This window comes from Amblyraja radiata, chromosome 37, assembly GCF_010909765.2.
Source record: "Amblyraja radiata isolate CabotCenter1 chromosome 37, sAmbRad1.1.pri, whole genome shotgun sequence".
In the NCBI taxonomy this organism is placed as follows: domain Eukaryota; kingdom Metazoa; phylum Chordata; class Chondrichthyes; order Rajiformes; family Rajidae; genus Amblyraja; species Amblyraja radiata.
Genome location: NC_045992.1, coordinates 11,218,849 through 11,238,873, shown reverse-complemented (window position 1 = coordinate 11,238,873; position 20,025 = coordinate 11,218,849). Strand labels below are relative to the sequence as shown.

The 20,025-nt window shown below is 41.6% G+C and overlaps 1 protein-coding gene across 3 annotated transcripts in view; it reads left to right on the top strand.

Moving 5' to 3' along the window:
• wapl (WAPL cohesin release factor) overlaps positions 1–20,025 on the top strand; it is a 137,548-nt gene that overhangs the window by 26,538 nt on the left and 90,985 nt on the right. For all 3 annotated transcript variants that reach the window (XM_033012600.1, XM_033012601.1, XM_033012603.1), the window contains exon 3: positions 15,199–16,257. In XM_033012600.1, the coding sequence (XP_032868491.1) occupies positions 15,199–16,257 (1,059 nt within the window). The remainder of the gene's footprint in view (positions 1–15,198; positions 16,258–20,025) is intronic.

The window sequence follows — 20,025 nt, the reverse complement described above, 5'->3', positions numbered from 1 at the left end:
CAGTAAGATGTGGGGTCTGATTTTTAATCACAACTTGGCATTCCTGCTTATCTCTGCTGTTCTTTCACCTCTTTCTTATCAAGAATCTGTCTACCTCATATCATATATCATATACTTATTAAAACTCTGATCTTGTTAGTGTGTATATGTATGTGTGTGTGTGTGTGTATGTGGTTGTCTTTGCATCTTCACAAAAACATTATGTAGTAACGATTACATTTTTACATTTTTCCCGTCGAGGATGGGACCACCTTATCTGAACATTTCATGCTTTATTTCTCGACTTATTCTCGACTCATTACTGATTAAAAGTCTAAAAAGGTCAAAAGACTTTGAAATTAAAACCACCAGTTTCAAATGACGACGTCACAGTGGATCAGCTAGCAGTGCTGAGCCTCTGAGGATTTTATCCTATATTTGACATGTTATTCGCAATTAAAACTTTAAAGATGCCAACTTTCACAAGATTTTTCCTTGTTCTGACACATTTTTCTCCTCTAGGCAGAGATCACTTTCACTGAACATTTCATACTTAATTTCTCGATTTATTACTGATCAAAGCTTAAAATCAAAATACCTTCAATTTCTAACCGACCAGCTTCAACTGATGACGTCACAATGGATAGACTAGCAGGGGGGAGGGTGAATTGCTATTGCAACACGCAGGGCAAGTGCAATTGGAATTTTTTTCAAATGATCACTGCTGAGGGAGGCAAGGGGAGTGCTGGAATCTTACGTTCACGAAGGCTTGAGTTGGAGGACCACGCCTCCTGTGGGGGCTATGGGTAGGGAACGGGTGTGTTGGGGGATCAGACTTGGTCTAGTCTTATTTAAAAACATTCAAAGATTCTACTTCCAAAATTTTTTTAAGAAGTTCCAGAGTTTTGATCATCAAAAATGTTTGGCTACATCTGTCTTAAATAGCCATCCCCAAAATTGTTATCATAAGATAATCTTTGATTTTCTGTGCGAAGCTGCTACCTGAAGCAGCACTTCAGTGCTTAACATGCTGTGATTTCACTTCCTTCAAATAAATGAGCCCTTTACTCTTGCTGTACTTAATCTCATGTGATGCCTTGTGACCCTTGCTGTTGTTCAGTGTTTTATGAGCCGTGAGACTCTGTTTGTATCCTGTCGATAAAGCTGTATTAAGAAACAGCCTAACCTAAAAATGAGTCCTCAAACGTCTGCTTCCTCATGCGCACTATCATGACTTATGACGGTTCATGCAAAGTATGAGATAGCCTTAACATTTATCAAAGCGCAACTAGCATTTTGTCTTCTGTGAGAAATAGCCTTGTTAAGCACTTATAGAAGTGGTTTGAGCATTAAACCAGATTTCTTTTTAACCTAATATTAAGATGGCTTGAGAGAGCTAACTAGGTTCAATGTAATGCCTGCAACATTGTACAATATCCAAGGGCGAAAATAACCAATGAAGAAGAAAATGTACTGTGATAATTTATTGGCGGCCCTAACCTTGTACATGTAGCAGATAGCATTACTGACCTTCAAAGCTATATCACAAACAAAGCTAAGAATATTTGCTGATTCAGTGGTAAAGGATGTTGCTCTCCAATTAATTCACTAATTTTCTACTGTGTGCAAGTCTAAAGCCTTTGTTTAGAACTAACCCCTTGATGGGCATGGACCACAGTGTGATTTAAGTCAAAATTGCTGGAACGCACTCTGATATTGAAATCCTGCTCGCAGCTAGACTACGAGTGAGAGGGCAAAAATTTGTTTGTTCCAAAGTCTTTCCTTTCTAAGTTACCAGACTAGAAAAAACGTCTGCACTAAAAATCCAGAGACTCGTGTTGAAAACCCACCACTGCAGTTGTGTTATTTAAATTTGGCTACTAATCTGAGTTCAATAGACGAAATTCGGAGGAAAAAAAAAGTTGCTCTCAAAAACATCTGATTAGTTAAATCCTTTGGTGACGTATGTCTGCCAACCTTGCCTGGTCGAACCTACATGGGTTCAAAATTGTCTTGACCACAGAAGGCAAAAGGTAGTTCTGGAGGTGCTATTTAGATCTGAAGTCTATGAGCAGTGGCTTTCTGCAAGGATCAGTGTGTGACTGTTGTTTGTGTTATAAATACATGATTTGGACGAAAATATTGGTGGGCTGATTATAAATTTGCAAACGACACAAAAATTAGTTGTGACTAGTGAAGGAAGATGTCAAAGGATTTGGCAGGAAATAGATCATTTGAAAGATCCTGTGAACAATGACAGATGGGGTTAATGCAGACAGGGTGGCCACTGGTTGGTGTGGGCCAGTTTTGATGAATGACCCAATTTCATGCTGAATGATTCTATGACTCTACCACACGTGTTAAAAGGGATAGATTCGGAACAGATCTGGGCATCCACGATGCACAATGAATCATCAGACGCAGCAGAAATTTATACTGCCACAATCTAACCATGACCTGGCCAATCCCTCTGGCCTTGTTATCAAGCCCAGCTGTAAACTTTGGTTCAATGAGGAATTAGGAACTGTATGCTGAGACCAGCATCAGGCATACCTGAAACTCAGTGAGACTGCAACATGAGCACATGCATGCCAAACAGCTAAATGATCTCAGAAGCAGGCTAACACATGATAGAGGCTCTGGGAATATTCTCAATGATCAACCATGATCGTATAGAATCGCATCCTTCTGTTAGCATAGTGTCCATGATGGGCCAAATGGCCTAATTCTGCTCCTATCACTTTTGACCTTATGGCAAAGCAACCTCAAGCAGGTTTAATGGCTTACATAGCTAATAAGTCTGTAACTTAACAACACTGTGGAACTACCTTCACCAGTGGTTGCAGAAGGTAGTTCCACAGTGTTGATAAGTTGCAGACTTGAGACTTATTAGCTATGTGAGCCACCTCGAGGAGAATATTATTGGATAATAATTGCTAACCTGACCAGCAACCTAAGCCCTGAGCTTTTACTAAGACTGATTGAGACTGCTGGCTGTATTTTTGGATCCAAAAGAGACATTTGGGTCAGGATTATACTGAGCACATATTGTGTACCTGATCACAACTTCTGTGTTTGGGACTAGCTATTTCTCTGGATCCTAGACGTATCAAGCTTGTACCCTATGTTTGAGTAATATTTGACACGTCAAACCCGTTCTAACCTTAAATGCTCAGTAATGCTCCTGCACAGGCAAACCAGTTTGATATTGGAAATCAGTTTAACTGTCAAAACTAATACATTTTAAAAAGAAGAAAAGGGCTTTATTTCCATAAATGGAATTGAGAAGTGCTGTGGAATTGAAGCATAAATTATCCTTTTGGTCTACGCTTGTGTTTGCACTTCATGAGCTCTCTCATTCCTATTCCTTTCTGTCAGAATAATATACTGACTTTTATGGCACAATGGGAGGGATGCCATTGGGCTCATTAACGCCCTAGCCAAGCAATAAAATGGCTGTTTAGGCTCTTTGTGCATCCCCGCTGCAGGTTTGTGACCTTATAGACCACTGCACATTAATTGCTCATCTACATTTTTATTGGCTTGTGTTCCTGCCTTCACAACCCTTTCAAGCGATGAGTTCCAGACACCCACCACTAGGTGAAAACTAGATTTTCATTTAATCGTTTTAAGTCACCTTAAATTTATACTCCCTAGGATTTTGTCTAAAGAATATAGCTCCTTTTCACCATGTTCAGACCACAATTTTCATTTCCCGCTCTCTATCTTTTGTACTTGGTCAGTTTCTGCTCTTTGCAGACCTACAGAGAAAATATTCCCTTTCTCGGCCAAGTGAAGTAACTGATCTGCCTACACTGACTTAGTTGGTTCCGATATCTTATGCATAAGCTGTTGAAGCTTTTTTCCATTTCTACTCTTCAGTCGGTAAGTTATTGAAGTGTGATTCATGTCCATTTGAAGGTAGATAAAAATGCTGGAGATACTCAGCGGGTGAGGCAGCATCTATGGAGCGAAGGACTGGGTGACGTTTCGGGTCGAGACCCTTCTTCAGGTCTGTCCCACTTAGGCAACTGCAGGAGAATATACAGTCACCACATGTTCGCAGGTTGCCGGGGAGTCGCCTTCATGGTCGCAAGGAGTTCCCGCATTCTGGGAACTAGTCGCGGCCTCATTATGGTCGCCACAAATTTTTCAACATGTTGAAAAATTAGCGCCGACTAGAATGAAACCGCCATGAAGAGTAGCGAGAATTCACGAGCCATAGGTGGGTTGCCAGGAGGTCCTAATGGGTTGCCAGGAGTCCGGGGTTCTCGTAGGTTGGAGCCGGTGCTGACCGGTGAATTTCATTGGGGGGGAAAAAATGTAAGCAGTAGTTTTCAGAACCAAGGAACCGGCCGGTAATGTTAAATGTCCGCCGAACTTCACAGCCGTGTATCTCTGACTTGTTAAAAGTTGTCTCCATTTATCCCCTCCTCCCTTTTTAAGGACTTACAGTACACTGTGCTTTAGATGTCTTAATTACAGCGCCAACCTTCCTGTTCATCGTGGTGTGTGTCTGTATCACCTTGGGTTTGCACCGTGATAATATTTGACACCGTGAGAGATTTCTGCCTCTGCTCCGTGAAAGAAGGCAATTTGATATTCAACGACTTCAATGATTATATTTCTGACATAATATTTTGTGATTTAGCCTCTTTTATTGAAGAATTCTTACATAGTCATGAACTTGCTTCTATCTCATTTTTTTTTCATTTTGTGGATGGTTTTACTTTTTATTCCATCTGCCAAGTCCTCGCTCATTTACTCAACCTGACTATATCCTGACAAAGTATCTTTGCTGCATCCTCCATACATGCAACTGTGCCTAGCTTAGTATCATCTACAATCTTGGATGCTGGCATCTTGATTTCCCTCAGCCAAATCATTGATATAGATTGCGATGAGTTAGAGCTCAAATGCCAGATCCCACTGTACCCCACTAATCAGTCTGCTAATCTGATAAGGATCCCGACACAGCTTTCAGTCTGAAGAAGGGTCTCGACCCAAAACGTCGCCTTTTCCTTTGCTCCACAGATGCTGCCTCACCCGCTGAGTTTCTTCAGCATTTTTATCTACCTTCCAGCTTTCTGTCGGATAACCATTTTTGGCTGAAGAGAGAGGAGAACTTGATGGCTGATGGTAGAATTGAGTGTGTTAACTTTCCAATGATTATAAAGGGAAATTATAGTTTGACCCCCGATTGGGCTTGGCTGACTAGTTCTTCACCGTTTACTGGCCTGCTGGTATTAAATTGACTACGAATGGAGCCTGTATATCTGCGGGATTGACAGTATAGTAGATAGACCAGACTTGCTGCAAAATTCTGGACCAATAATCTAGTATGATGATTATGAATCCCTGCAGCAACTGGGGAACTTGAATTGATCGCAAAATCTAGAACACTTAAAACATCCATCTGTTCTCAAGAAGTTTCTTATGCAGGCACTTAATTAATAGAAACACAGAACTGCAGATACTGGTTAATACACAAAACGACACCAAGTGCTGAAGTAACAGCTAGTCAGGCTGGAGAACATGGATAGGTGAATTTTCGGGTCAAGACCCTGATCAGTTGATTTGCTCCAGCAGCTTGTGTCCTTTCAAGCACTTAAGTTGCGTGTAGCAAATGTTTGCGTTTGTATGTTATTGAACTGTTATGGTAGCTTTCGTGTCTTTAGTGGACCACTGATTTTCAAAGTGTGTACTTCTGCAGAGCAATTGCCATGTGGTTCTTTCTGTCAGGACTCATCATTGCGACAACATGCATTGCTGCATGCTTAGTCAGGCAGTTTGACTGAGTGACATTTGGGTATGTGAGATACTGTCTCGATAATGGCTGTGGATATTTTTACCATGGTGGTCAAAATGATTAACGGTAGAAGGTTAAGGCAGGCAGCTGTTCCCCCTATTCCAAGCTCGGCTGGCAATGTAAATTAAGGTGATATAACAGATAGCAACCTGAGTTGTGAAAATAGTTGTGGAAAACCCCAGCCGAGTGGATCAATGAGTTTATTGGCTTTGTGTAATTTCAAATTAAGTTAGCTTGGAAAAAAAATATTTGTGGTTTACCTCGTGAAATGTCATCAATTGAATGAATGAATAAGTTTATTGGCCAAGTATTCACATACAAGGAGTTTGCTTTGGTGCTCCGCCCACAAGTTTCAACATGACATGCAGCGACAGTGAGGAATGACACATAAAACATTAAACATTATTAATAAAACACTTTTGATTAAACATGTGAATTAAATAAAATACCAGAGCAAAAGGAGGCTACAAATTTTTTGTTATTGAGCAGAGCTACTACTCGTGGAAAAAAGCTGTTTTATGTCTGGCTGTGGCAGCTTTGACAGTCCGGATTCGCCTTCCAGAGGGAAGTGATTCAAAGAATTTGTGGCCAGGGTGAGAGGGGTCAGAGATGATCTTAGCCGCTCGCTTTCTGGCCTTTGCAGTGTACAGTTCGTCAATGGAGGGAAGGTTGCAGCCAATAACCTTCTCAGCTGATCGGACGATTCGCTGCAGCCTTTGATACTTTGGTACCGATATACCGCTGCCGAACAGTGTCATGTTTTGTTCATTATAGCACTCCAATGATTCTAATTGGAAATTGTATTTATGATGCACAATTAAGTTTAGTTGAGATGCTCTTCTGGATAAAGCTGCCTTCTGGTATTAAATGGACTAGATGAAGGGACCCAGTATGTCAGCTTAGTGTAGCAGTGCAGTGATAACTGGATCAGCAGCAGAATCTGAGCCATTGATGTGGTGTTAGGATTTTGAATCCCACTGTAGCAACTGGGGAATACAAATTTAAGGATTTAGATAATTATATAACTATTGCAAAATAAAAAACAGCTGATGTTTTATTCAGGTACGAATTTTTTATCCTGAATGGAGTGTTGCATGAGTGCAATTCTGTTGCCCAATATTGCCTTCAGGGTCAATGGAATTGCATCGTAGTGGTTGGTTACTAAGTAACTGGCTTCCATATGATCCAACCGCAATTGCAGGGCAAATTGACAACCTGACCTGTTAGAATGGCCCACCTTCTTGGCTACCAAAGAATCAAACTTGTTCAATCGATGAGAAATCTGTTTATGACAATTGAAGTGTATTATTGTGGTCTTTGTTTTGATTTAGTGGCATGCTTTATGGAGAGTGACATTTCTGACAATAGAAACTGGGTCTGTGTCTCCCAGCATCACCCGAGAGACGTTGCTTATGCTGCTGTTTTGCCTTTTATGGTCCATCCTCTTCTCCATGACTTCCCTCTCCAGGTGGGTTCCCGGTTCCGCCTAGGACGAGCCACGACTGCTGTTGTGATACAGCCACGGCCCTCTGGGATTCCTTTCACCATGCATGGCTCGCTGGGATTCCAAACATTGTATAGAGAAAACGTTCCAATGTCAGGAGTACACAGCTAAGAACAATAACAGCATTTTGGAGGTGTCACCAGTTGATCCATGCTGAGCTGCATGACGTTGTAAATGTCAAATGTTTGACTGAGAGATTTCACACTTTCTCTACATTTTAAAACTGAAATTGTGGATCCAGATTTGCACGTTAAAATTTGGGCATGATCTGTTGCCAAAGGTGAACAATTTTGACAGTGATTCTGAGGCGAAATAATTTCCCTTTAAAACTCGTGAGAAGGTGTGTGTATATGTGCACATACATGAAAACATGGCATAGCCTTAGCAGTGTAGCATAAGATTAACTACGTGCTAACTACAGTATTTGGTATTTAAAGCTGGAATAAGTTAATGAAATGAGCTAGAAGTCGTGAATCTGCGTGACTATTATTGTGTAGAGCAGAATCTCATGGGAGCAAGAGATTCGTGTTCTGATTTTGCCATTAATGCATAAAATGTAATTGGGTGAAAAGTTTAGAAAGTTGATTATTAGGCCGAGAAAGGACAACTCGTGTTAGGGCCAGCAAAGTAATATGTTTTATTTAGACGCTTATTAAAATACAGTGCCCTCCATAATGTTTGGTGAGGCAGCATCTATGGAGCGAAGGAAAAGGCAATGTTTCGGGGCAAAACCCTTCTTCTGACCTGTCCCGACCCAAAACGTCGCCTATTCCTTCCTGCTGAGCTTCTCCAGCATTTTTGTCTACCTCCAACAGAAGCTTATAATATTAGATTGGCAGTCTTTAAATAGCACTTTCTCATACGTGATCACAAAGAAGGAATAGTGAAGTTTCCTCAACTAAAATCGATCTCCATCTCCGTTAGGGCAGGGTTATAAAATATTTAAAACATGAATTAAAAAAACTCTTTTAACTAGGTAAATTATTTATTCATCCTACCATATCAAAGATAGCCTGATTGATTTTGTAGTGAACTCTTTAATTGTGACTTTTTTTGCTGACAATGAAGTGCAGTCTGAACATTTGGCTGGAGTTGGTATCTTGAATTGTCAACAATATAGTTTCCCCAATTCCTTTGCATTTCAGCCTCATCAGTGGGAAGGGCCTCGGTTGGAAGCAGCTGAGTGGGTGGCATTTTGCCATGCTTCCTTAAGGGGCTGTCCCACTTGGACGACCTAATCCGCGAGTTGTGGCGAGTTTGCCCTCGACTCGTACTCGTAGCATGGTTGACACGAGGTCGTAGGAGGTCTTTGTAACTCTCCTTCATGCTAGAGAGTAGTCCCCGTATACTCGAGGCCTCAGCTAGGTCACGCGTATTTTTCAATAGGTTTAAAAATGCCCGCGAGTACAAAAAAGTCGCCATGGAAAAAATCGATACTTTTTTTACATTGTAGGTTTAGTCGAAGTAGGTCGGCATGTTAGTCGTAGGTAATCGAGGGTAGTCGAAGGTAGTCTTAGGTAGTCTTCATCATGGTTGAAGGGAGGTCGAAAGGAGATCAAAGGAGGTCGTCTTCACTCTCCACTATTCGGTGTCCAATTTTCCCGGTTAGCTAGTCGAAGCAAGTCTTCAACATAGTCGAAGGAGGTCGAACGAGGTCTTCTACGTAGTCGAAGGAGGTCTTCAACATGGCATTTTTTCAAACTCTTTTAAACTCGCCAATTAGGTCGCCCAGGTGGGACAGCCCCTTTACCTGGAGCAAGTTGTTCCAATTAATTCATTATTTATACACATAGTATGACTTTAGACGAGGAGCATTGAACCTCCAGTGAAATGGGGTGATCGGTATCTCCATTCCATGCTCACCGAAATGAACATTAGCTGCCCATGCAGCTGGTCCTGAAAACCATCATGTAAATGCAAAATACTGGAGAAAGACTGCGGATGCTGGGTTAACCTAGAAAATGTTCGGATTGAAGTAATAAGTTATCAAGTCTCTTTAGTGAATAAGCAAAGTAGAAAGAATCTTTGAAATACAAGGATTGAAATGAAGTCTTATACAAGTTGTGACCCTTCTTCCTTTGGGCTCGGAGGTGACAGCTGTGAGATGCCTGGCAGTGAGAATATGGTGTTGGAACAGTAAATAGTATCATGTAGCATTCTCTGGGTGTCAACTTGTCGGCTCAAGTTGGAACTGTTAAATACTGAAGAGAAGAACCTTAAGGTGAGGGAGGCAAAGTTTAAAGGAGACAATATTGTGTTTATGCAGAGTAGTAGGTGTCCACAGCGTATCATCTGGGGAGATGGTGGAAGCTCATACGATAGCAAAATGTACGAGATATTTAGACAAGCATATGAACAGGAAAAGAAGGAACAGATTCTAGATAGTGTGCATGCAGATTTATATTTTAAACTGAATTCATGATTGGTGCAGACACCATGGATCTAAACACCTGTTCCCATGCTGCACTGTGCTGTGTTCTGCTGCCACCCCCACTCCACTTCTTCCACTGGCATTTTTCTGGTTTACGGGATGTATGGTGTTTACTGGAAGCATTGATCTAAACTTAGACCACTAAGATGCTAGCTTGCATCTCTAGTCCATGGAGTCAGGATGTTGGAATATCCTTTGACAATATTAATGATAATGTATTTATTACATAATACTCCATCTGGTTTTTGCCAGTTATTGATTTTGTTCTCCATTTAAGTTATCGGTTGACTCAACTGTGAATAGCAGGCAGAAAATCTGCTGGTATTATGGTTTGTTTTCACTTTAGATCTGTGTTTTTCTACCCCAATTTGATCTTGAACCGGCAGTTATCAAGTGAGCATTGGACATAAAGTGGGAGAGACTATTAGTGTTAGAAAGTGCATGCTTGTTCTGTAATTCCTGAACTGAATCTGTTATTTTGTACGCCTTCCAGTTTTTTTCCACATGCAGTTATTTTATTTATCGGATCCTGAGCGTTGTGGATTTGGTTTGATTCTGGTCTGTGATGTTCTGTTGGGAATTGGGGTAAAGGAAGAGACACAATTTTGAGGCAGTGGGAAAACAAAGCAAAGTGCTGGAGTGCTCAGCCAGTCAGGCAATATCTGTTGACGAAAGGGGCAGCATGAGAAATCATTGACTCCATTTCTGATGAATTCCTGGACTAAAACCTCGCCTCCGTTTCTCTACACAGATGCTGCTTGATCTTTGAAGTATCCCTGTTGCGTAAGACTTCCAGGATCTGCAGGTTTTGGCTTTGAATTGAATGGGCCGAGAGTTAGGCTTTGCAAAGGCTGGGTATGCAAGTTGTAAGGAGAGATATTGAGTCTATTTCAACTGAATCTGCATTTTAATTATGTAAGTGTCTTAATGGGTTTTATAAGGAAAACCATTTCCTCTCTTCCTGGACTTGGAGGTGGGAGTGGGAATCAACCAAGTCAGAACCGAGTACGATGGATAGGAGATAATTTTCGCTGAGATGTTGTATTGTGAATGCTTAGCTTTAGGTTGGATGGTCGTGAGCCAGCAATTGCTGCAAACTATATCAAAGTGCCTCTTTATTGCTGCTGGGGAGGGAGTTGTGCAACTTGAATGGGAACTTGAGTTACTGTTGCTGAACAAAATACTGTTCCTGACATTACAATTAGTGGAGATCACAGATTTTGGGAGTTGATCCAATTTGCTTCATTTCATCTTGTACATGTTGCACACTGCAGTCACACTGTGCTTATAGATGTGGGGGTGAATATTACAGCTGTATTTTGATCAAGACACCTGCTTTGATTTGGGTGGTTGTGATCTGCAACTTTTGACGCAGTCTAAGTAATTAGTGTTCTTTGCATTTCCTGATTTATCTTTAGTCAGAGGGTTGTGAATCTGGAATTATTTACCACAGAAGGCTGTGGAGGCAGTCAGTGGATATCGTTTAAGGCAGAGATAGATAGATTCTTGATTAGTACGGTGTCGGGGGTTATGGGGAGAATGCAGGAGAATGGGGTTAGGATGGAGAGATAGATCAGCCATGATTGAATGGCGGGGTAGACTTGATGGGCAAAATGGTCTAATTTTGCTCCTATCACTTATGAATCAAAGACATAATGGTGCTAAGGCTTTGAGGAGTTGAAAAGGGAGTCATGGTGCAGATCGTCCAATCTCTTGCCTGCTGCAGGATCCATAGCTGTGTTTGGTTCAGTCAACTTTATATTCAAAGATAGATTCCATGATGACTTGCAGTAATATCATGAAGAGATGATTATGCTTGTTGGAAAAGATCACTGTCTGATTTGTGTGGCATGAGTGCAACTTGAGAATTTTGTAGTAGGTATTAATGGAGGGGAAGTGGGAGTTGACAGGATGGATGGGATTGGGTGGGAGTTGACGAGACTGCCCAAGACTTCCCTGCTTCATAACATGCAAGATAAATCATGAGCTTGCCGTTAGCTGACTAGCTTTTATGGTTTTAACAGATACTAAATAACTTTACTTAGAAACAAAACAAATGTTGCCTCTGTTTGATCTTGAAATATTTTGACATTTTGACCTTGTTATTTAAATAAAGTCCGGTAGAAATTATGCAGCAATTTGATGGAAAGCTAAGAAGCATTTTGAACTTTTGTGCCACGCTAGGCATTATTCTTGAGATGCAAGCATTGTGGTGGCATAGCCACTAATCATTATCCAGCTGCCTTTGGGAAGGTGGTAAACTGCTCCTTTGATTTGTTGTGATCTGAATGGAAACTAACCCTAACTGTACTTCCTCTGCATGGACAAATTTGGCTCCATTTCCATCTACAAGTTTGCAGACGACAACACTCTAGTTGTCATGAATCATGAATAATGACGAGATAGACTACAGGAAGGAGATAGAAAGCTTCCGGACGTGGTGTCGGGAGAATAACCACTCCCTCAACTCCCCCAAAGGAGTTAGTGACTAAATTCAGGAAGCATGGTGGAGGGCATGACCAATCAGCATCATTGGCGTAGATGTGAAAAAGATTGAGGACATCAAATTCCTTGGTGTTAATATTGCCAATGATCTGACATGAATCATACATGTTGATGCGACAGCAAAGAAGGCACAACAAACCCTCTACTTCCTGCGGAGGCTGTGGAAACTTGGCATATCTCCAGTGACCCATAGAAAGCGTACTGTCGCAGTCTGGATTGGGAACAGCTCTGCCCAGGAAGGGCAAATTTTCATTACCAGAATTTTTGATTTTCATTACCAGCATGTTGAAAAATACTCCGCGACCTAGCTGAGGCCTCGTGTACGCGGGGACTACTCTCGAGCATGAAGGAGAGTTACAAAGACCTCCTAGGACCTCGTGTCGTCCATGCTGCGAGTATGAGTCGAGGGCAAACTCTTCTAAACTCGCCAATTAGGTCGCCACAGTGGGACAGCCCATTAATGCAGGCATTGTCTGTACTAATTAGCACTCGGTGAAGATATGGATTTCTTTCTTTTACAGTTCTTCAGTCAGATGTTGGTTTGTCTAACTCAAGAACTGAGCATCTAACTTGAGATGTTCTGGGAGTGCATTATTGTTGAGAAGCTGGTGTGTTGTTGATGTTAAATTGAGCTTTTGGCTGTCCTCTCTAATATATTGCCGCTCTCTCCATGTACCCAATATTCATATTATCTTATTTAAAGACTTCTGTTTTGGAATGTCATCGGATCAGGAGAGTTGCTATATGAATGTAACTTTTTTCCCCATTTGTTGTTGCCAAATTCCAATTGCCTCTTTCACTTGTACGAGGATGAACTATTACTGATTTCTAGGGAAGTACAGACATTGAAAGTAGCTTTGCTTTCGAAAGGGCATTGAACATGTAATATTCTCGCATGAATAAAGTTGAGCACAGGAGTGAAGTACTGTTCAGCCAGTTTTAGACTAGTTGTTTGTTTAGATCTTTCTGCGCTGTGGCCTTGTGAATCAGTGAACAGTATATCTATGTTGTAATCTTGAAGGGTTTATCACAAGGACCAATGAGAAATTTGTTTTATCAAGTTGTGAATCATTGGCATTCTCCATATGGCTGATCTGATTGATATTCAAGGCTGGGGTTGATAAGACGGAAATCTAAGTGATATACCGATCAAGTGGGAAGGAGTACAAGCCACAGGAGATCAAGCATGATATTGAATCCAAAGTGGGCTTTAAGATCCTAATATTCACTTATTTGTAGCATATGTTCTGATGAAAAGGTTCAACCCACATATTCTTTTCCTGAAAAAATATGTGATTGTGTTGTTGGCACCACTGACAAACATTCTATTTCTGGTAAGGACAACATCTGTGGAGAGTTGATGTTTTCAGTCAATAGGCCTGATGAAGGTTATTGACTTAAGACTGTCTTTGTGAAGACATGAAGATCTGCTTGCATGTATCTGGCATTTTATTTTTGCTGAAATATAGATTTTTTTCTGTTGAAGATTCTAGCATTTGCAGTTGGTGTCTCTAGATTTTGAACTATTTCCTTAACCACATCAACAAACAATATAATTATTTTGATTGATACGACCGTTCCCATTCTCTTTGGAAATCTTTCCCTTGTATAACCAGTAATATTACATTCTTAAAACCCCCTGTAGCCAGTCTCCTAATCTTGCTAGTATATTATTGCCCATGTGCCTATTTAGGTCTGTATCTCAAAGGATGTATTTATTACTCTGAGCTTTTCTGAACATTTGCTTTTTGCCCTACTTGGGTGATTTTTCATTTAAGTTATTCTGAAGTACTATTGAAATGTTGTGAAGATCAATCATTTAGCTACAAAGGGAAAAGTGGAGATCAAATGGATTTGTCAACTGATTAAAACTGAAGCTGGTAATTGGCATTAAGAGCTACAAATGGTTTGATGGAACTTAATTTTATTGGCTCATTAATGTTTTAGGAGATTTATGAGTGGTGTTAACTTAGTCATACAGTGTGGAAACGGGCCCTTAGGCCCAACTTGCCCACACCGACCAACATATCACATCTACACTCGTCCCACTTGTCTGCTTTTGGCCCATATCTCTAAACCTGTCCTATCCACATACCTGTTTAATTGCTTCCAAACTTGGATACATATGTGACATCTTGCCCAACATTTGTCAACAGCCAAGTTTGGTGTCTTGGGGAAGAATCAAAAGCAGCCCAGGGTAGCAGCCTGGTAACTTCATTCTCAATCGCTGATTCATTCATGTTGAACACGGTGTTATAAAATGTACCACAGGTAATACCTATGACATGCGTTTCACCAGAAGAATTTATCTTTGCTGCAAAAGTCAAACTGTGACCAAGTAGGTTAACTTTACTGGGTACAAGTTACATTGTCGTCAGTCAAATAATATATATCTAGATAAATTGCCTGTATTATAGGCACATGCCATATTTGAACAGAATAAACATGCTGCTACCCTGGGCTGCTTTTGATTCTTCCCCAAGACACCAAACTCGGTTGCTGACAAACTTTGTTGGAGCTTGTTGGAGGATTCAAGACTGCAACAGTCTAAAGTGCTGCCTGCCTTTTGGATCGGTTACTACAAACTTGTGGCTGAATAGTTTCTCTCGGGGCAAAGATTACTGAAACACAATTAACTGGTTACTCATCTGTTTACCCAGGTCATTAGATTTGAAAGGAATTAATCGTGTTTGGGTTGAGAAATCTGGATTGACAAAAGCTGGGGTGTGGATGAAAACTAAATTACTTTAGTGCATCACGTGGATTATCTAATTTTAACCTTTCACGCCATGCCTTGCAAACATATTATAGAGTGTCACGATACTTGCACTGCCAGGTGATCGAGATTTTAAAAGATGGGCTTGAGTGAGGGGAACTTTGACATTGGGATTTAGTGTAATCTGTAAATAAGAGAGTGGAAACTTGGATGCAAACTGCAACATGTTAACTGAAATATGTTTCTATCTGCAGGGAGTAAACACTCGGATCCATTGAGAGAAGGAATTGAGAAAAATAGTTTTCCCATGAACAAGAATGCAACTGAAAATGAAAAGAAAGTCGAGATGGCCAGTACAGGACCGGCTAGTTTTACAACTGATGAATTGCCCCTGGATAGTTGGGATGAGATCATGAAGAGCTCAGGGTCACCCTCTGAGATGCAGCAGAGGACAGAATTCCAGCCATGGGTTGGTGGACTTGGCCGTATTCCCTGTGTCAAAGACGAAGCCTCTGATGGAAGGCACGGTAGACATGGAGATGCTTTCTTAAACCCTGATAGGTCTAAGGAACTAAAAGGTAACCAGGGAATGTTTGAATGGGCAGAATATTCCAGCATCAAGGATGAGGAAATAGAGAATGACTCCCAGCCACTCAGGTCAAACTGCAAAACATACTGTCGCTCAAATAAAGGCAAGTCGGGAAGTGCTGGCACAACAAATTTTGATAAAGTAAATGATGGCACTGGGAAATCTGCTCAAGCTGACCTGATGGCCAAGGATGGCTTAAAACTAGACACCAAAAGTTCAGGGACACCAGGCAAGTCATCTACAGCTCGGACAGCTAGAGACACCATTACCTTGCCCTCGTCTTATCTATCACCTTGCAATGTCACGCTTCAGGACACCACAGACCGGAGCATGGATGAATTCACCGCAAGTCCAGCTGACCTGGGAGAAGCAGGCCGCTTGCGGAAAAAAACCGAAGCTGCCGCAGGTAAGACTACTGTCAGATTTCGGCCGACCCAGTCCAAATCCAAAAAGGATGCAAAGCTGGAGTTCTTTGGCTTTGATGAGCAAGAGGGAGAGGATGGTGCTTTCCACTCAACTGGCGGTGCAGCCAACTATAAAATCAAATACTTTGGTTTTGACGATTTGAGTGAAAGCTCCGATGAGGATGAGGATTCTGAATCAGAAGGCGGGCACAAGAAAAAACCTTCAGTCAGAATCGTTGATATTGGGGATCTTCTGGCGAATTCGGAATCAACAGACTCCCAAGGAAGTCAATTGCAGTCTCAGGAGAGCACAAATACAGGTGGGTGCGCTCTCAAGTGATAACTGGATTCAGTTTCATTTTCATGTCCAGTTATAAATAGGAAAGGGGTTCAGGAGAAGGCAATTCAGTATTGTCATCTATTCCATTATTCAGTTGGAAGTGTATCATCCTTAATGAGATTTTTTTAATTAATAAAAAGTAGAGTAGGCAAGTTCAATGAAACTTTAATGATCTAGTATCCGTAGAAATTTGGTGCAGGACTTGCAAACTATTACATTATTCCTCTTGTTATTCAGTTTTCTTGACATTACACAGTGGTCTTATAATGTTTCCAGGGAGGTTAAAGAGAGTGGGAAAGATCTCCAGTGAGATTCAGCTTCTAAGTTGTAATTTTGTACGTTTCAGTTTATGCTGAACAATCAAGATCCCAACACCAGCCACAAACCGTTCAAGAAGGAACTGCAGATGCTGGAAAATTGAAGGTACACAAAAATGCTGGAGAAACTCAGCGGGTGCAGCAGCATCTATGGAGCAACTATAGATGCTGCTGCACCCGCTGAGTTTCTCCAGCATTTTTGTGTACCAGCCACAAACCTATGTACGATCCACACTCCAGACCTGGGGTATTCCGACCCCAGCTCTGACTACACTGATCCCCTGCTGACAATTCAGACTAATCTGAGCTGTATGCCGAACCATCAAGATTTACTGATAATTAGCAGCATTTTACTGTTCAGGCACGCCCTGACTGCCGTAATGGGTGACACCGAAAACTCACATTTGTGTAAGCAATTCTCTAAGCCCACTGATGCCCCCCGTGGTCTCCACGTCGAGGTGCCCCTGTGATTACATGCAATTAAAAAGTAATTTTCAATTTTAATAACTGAACAAAAATGCAGTATTATAGGAGGCACAGTGGTTCAGCTAGGAGAGCTGCTGCCTTGCAGTGGAGGACACCTGGGTTCAATCCTTTGTGATATTTGTACTACACCCTGACTACTTAGGTTTTGCCCGGATGTGCATTTTCCTCGTACATCCCAAAGAAGTGCGGGTTCGTAGGTTAATTGATCATAGTAAATGGCCCCTAGTATCTAGGTAAATAGTCGAATCAGGTGAGAAGGGTGAGTGATGCGGTTGATGGTCTACCTGGACGACGTGGTCCAAAGGTCTTATTTATATCCTCTATAGCTACACAATTCTTAATCATAAAATGTGATAATTTGTTACGTTTGAGGTTTTGGTGGTGCTGGACTAGATTTTCCAGTCTGTTATTTTCAAGTGTACTTTTGATTTGATTTTTTTTAGGGTTAAGATGTATTTTTTAGTGAACCTGGTAAGTTGAAAGAGTGCAAGAGCCCAGGCCAGAAGGAATGGGTGACGTTTCAGGTCGAGACCCTTCTTCATACTGATGTCATGGGAGGGGGCGGGACAGTAAGACTAGTGGGGGAACTGGGAAGGGGGAGGGGATTGAGAGAGAAAACAAGGGCTATCTGAAGTTAGAAGTCAATGTTCATACTGCTGGGATGTAAACTACCCAAGCGAAATATGAGGTGCTGTTCCTCCAATTTGCGCTGGGCCTCGCTCGGACAATGGAGGAGGCCTAGGACAGAAAGGCCAGATTGGGAATAGGAGGGGAAGTTAAAGTGCTGAGCCACCGGGAGATCAGGTAGGTTAAGATGGACTGAGCGGAGGTGTTCAGCAAAACAATCACAGAGCCTGCGCTTGGTCTCGCCGATGTAGAGAAGTTTACACCTGGAACAGTAGATGAGGTTGGAGGAGGTGCAGGTAAACCTCTCCCTCACCTGGAAAGACTTGGCTCCTTGGATGGAGTCGAGGGGGGAGGTAAAGGCCTAATTGAGTCAGGTTCCCAAACCATTGAGATTCCTGTTAGCTGGTGAGCAGATTATCTGAGAATGTATTTGAATAATCCATCGGAAAAATGTTTGCTTAGATAACCTTGAAAGATGATTATTGTATCTACCTCCCCCTGTGGCCTTTCCCACTGGCTAAAGCCATTATTAGGCCATATATTACACAGACCCTACCATTCTGCAAATGATAAATACCTTGGATGCATTTACTGCTACGTTTATGTAATAGGATTTTAAAAAAACTATGCAAGAACCCAAAGAGAGAAATGTGTATCAGCATTAGGTCTGGGTTTGCTGGCCCTCACACTTCCAAGTGTTGATAAAATAAATGGAAGGAAAGAAATGGTATTGGTGGGAAGTGTGAGTGAGTGAAGTAGCAAAGTTGGAAAGGGCTCTTGTGTTGGAGCAGGTTGTGAACTCTGAGGAAGGGAATACTGAGCAAATAAGAAGGTCCAAATGAGTTTGTTGTCTCTTGTGAATATGTGCAATTCTGTTAAATCATATTCATTTATTGGCAGGTTTACCTGCATGTTAAACATTGAATTCTCCCAATTTTGTTAAACATTGAATTCTCCCAATTTTGTTAGCCCTTGCTGTCTCCTCCCCTTCCTCAGCCCACAGGCTGTCTCCTCCCATCCCTCAGCCCTCGGGCTCCACCTCCTCCTTTTTCCTTTCTTCTCCCCCCCCCCCCCCCCCCCCCCCCCACCCCCCCATCAGTCTGAAGAAGGGTTTCGGCCCGAAACGTTGCCTATTTCCTTCGCTCCATAGACGCTGAGTTTCTCCAGCATTTTTGTGTACCTTCGATTTTCCAGCATCTGCAGTTCCTTCTTAAACAACATGTTAAATTTCCCTACTTCAATTGTTTGGAACAATAAATTTCATCTTTGCTCAAAAGTGAAATAGCCGTATAAACGGTGCAAGCACATTTGGTACAGATATGTCCATATTTACCAAGGAGCAACCAGTTTCAAAGATATGAAGGATTGGTATAAAACAAACTTGGGACAATTGATACATCAAATGAATTGTCTTTTATGTGGCCATGAAACCTTTTAAACAGTTCAATTTGTTTCATTTAAAAGAACCTTAATGCAGGATTTAAAGTTGCAGTTAGTTGAAAAATAAATTAAGTGAAAAATTGCTCAGTAAATGGAAGAGTAATCATCTTCACAATTATTGTGAAAGCATACGCATATGAATGGCAATTGCCAATTTTCATCAGTGGTCGTGTCAAAGCGGTGATTAAGTTGCACATGCACATTGACTGTCAATAAGTACCAATAGTAATAGAAACATAGAAACATAGAAACATAGAAATTAGGTGCAGGAGTAGGCCATTCGGCCCTTCGAGCCTGCACCGCCATTCAATATGATCATGGCTGATCATCCAACTCAGTATCCCGTACCTGCCTTCTCTCCATACCCTCTGATCCCCCACAAGGGCCACATCTAACTCCCTCTTAAATATAGCCAATGAACTGGCCTCGACTACCCTTTGTGGCAGGGAGTTCCAGAGATTCACCACTCTCTGTGTGAAAAAAGTTCTTCTCATCTCGGTTTTAAAGGATTTCCCCCTTATCCTTAAGCTGTGACCCCTTGTCCTGGACTTCCCCAACATCGGGAGCAATCTTCCTGCATCTAGCCTGTCCAACCCCTTAAGAATTTTGTAAGTTTCTATAAGATCCCCTCTCAATCTCCTAAATTCTAGAGAGTATAAACCAAGTCTATCCAGTCTTTCTTCATAAGACAGTCCTGACATCCCAGGAATCAGTCTGGTGAACCTTCTCTGCACTCCCTCTATGGCAATAATGTCCTTCCTCAGATTTGGAGACCAAAACTGTACGCAATACTCCAGGTGTGGTCTCACCAAGACCCTGTACAACTGCAGTAGAACCTCCCTGCTCCTATACTCAAATCCTTTTGCTATGAAAGCTAA